Here is a 1,344-nt window from a genome sequence, read left to right as displayed (position 1 = left end):
TTAAATTTTAATATAACTGGTATTCCAGTGCAAGTAAATGCTAGTTATTTATATGTTACTGTCATAATGTTTATTAAGTACACAGGTCCTAGAAAAAGAGACATCCATCCAACATTAAAATCAGTGCTTTCAGTGGAGAGAGAGAGAACACACAAAACACATAAGTAAACAAAAATAAAACACAAGTCCATTGAATCCGTGATAAGGAAGTACAAAATATTTTACATTGATCCTCCACTTCACTGACTCCTTCTTAGGCAGAGAAGTCTCCTGATTGGTTGCTGGAACTTGGAATTACTCCAGATCATTATAACCGAATGACCAGAGGGATATGCTGCCATAATATCCTTCACCACAAAGAAGCAATGACTTCCATAAGGAATATTGAATGTCATATTTACCATGAAGGCACAAAAGTAAGAAATAAAGAAGCAAAAGAATGTTATCACTGTTCTTAATGCATTAATATGGGTTTCAGTCCTGGTGTTTCTGAAACCAGGAGGTCCATTTTGCATCCGATGAGTGTGCTTGTAGAGAGAAATGAATAATATAACAGTGCATATTATAAATATGGTCAGAGGAAATAGTAATGCCAAGTTGACGAGAAGAACTTCATTAATTTGCTTTGTGTTGAGTTTAATCCTCTTAGCTGTGGCATTCCCGAGGACATCAATATCCACAATTTTAGGGTAATCCACCTTGACACACAGAGCTGCAATGTTCATAGAGGTCAGCAGGCTTCCCAGGAGCATCCAAGGCATTAACTTTGAGATCCTGACTTTCAGCCAAAGAAAACAGCACTGAGTGAAGCCTGTTACCTTGAGGCAGTAAAATAAAGAGAGACAGGTGGCAAACCAGAGACTGACAGAGCTGAAAAACATCCAAAAAAGCAGCATTGGTGTGCCATAGATTTTTGTGCTATAAAAGCGTGGAAAGAACACTGAGAAAAAACCTTGTACCATTAACACAGTCTGTAGACCAAATCTAGACATCCCTATACATACGAACAGGAGTTGCATGGGTGTTAGCTTTCTGCTTTTGACCAATTCATTACAGTTGATGATTATAAGAAATCCATTTACTGTAACCCCTGTAATAAATTCTGCAGACATGATGATAACATGTGGAATAACTGACAAAGAGATCATGTTTCCTACCACAAATCTTAGCTTTTCCTTGTGGACAGTGTTCCACGCTTCCTCCAGATGATCTTGCAGATAGGAAGCATACAGCATTGAGAAATGTGACCCTCCGCCAACTCCTGGGTCATAAGCAGAGTGGATCTAGAGTCTACACTAGACTTCTTCCTTAAGGAAGAGAATCAGAGGGAGTAGTTTTTAAATC

The 1,344-nt window shown here is 38.4% G+C and overlaps 1 protein-coding gene across 1 annotated transcript; it reads right to left on the bottom strand.

The window, feature by feature from the left end:
* Positions 1–239: 239 nt before the first annotated feature.
* On the bottom strand, positions 240–1,148 carry LOC138079625 (taste receptor type 2 member 1-like). Its single transcript, XM_068972311.1, has one exon. It carries the CDS (start codon positions 1,146–1,148, stop codon positions 240–242), a length of 909 nt encoding a protein of 302 aa, XP_068828412.1.
* Positions 1,149–1,344: the final 196 nt, after the last annotated feature.

The sequence above is a fragment of the Capricornis sumatraensis genome, chromosome 5, assembly GCF_032405125.1.
Source record: "Capricornis sumatraensis isolate serow.1 chromosome 5, serow.2, whole genome shotgun sequence".
Taxonomy (NCBI): Eukaryota; Metazoa; Chordata; class Mammalia; order Artiodactyla; family Bovidae; genus Capricornis; species Capricornis sumatraensis.
The sequence above is the reverse complement of the archived record's forward strand: the minus strand, read 5'-3'. Positions and strand labels throughout refer to the sequence as shown.

Excerpts from the sequence above, each read along its gene's own strand:
- LOC138079625 (XM_068972311.1), bottom strand. The coding sequence starts at position 1,148 with ATGATCTCTTTGTCAGTTATTCCACATGTTATCATCATGTCTGCAGAA.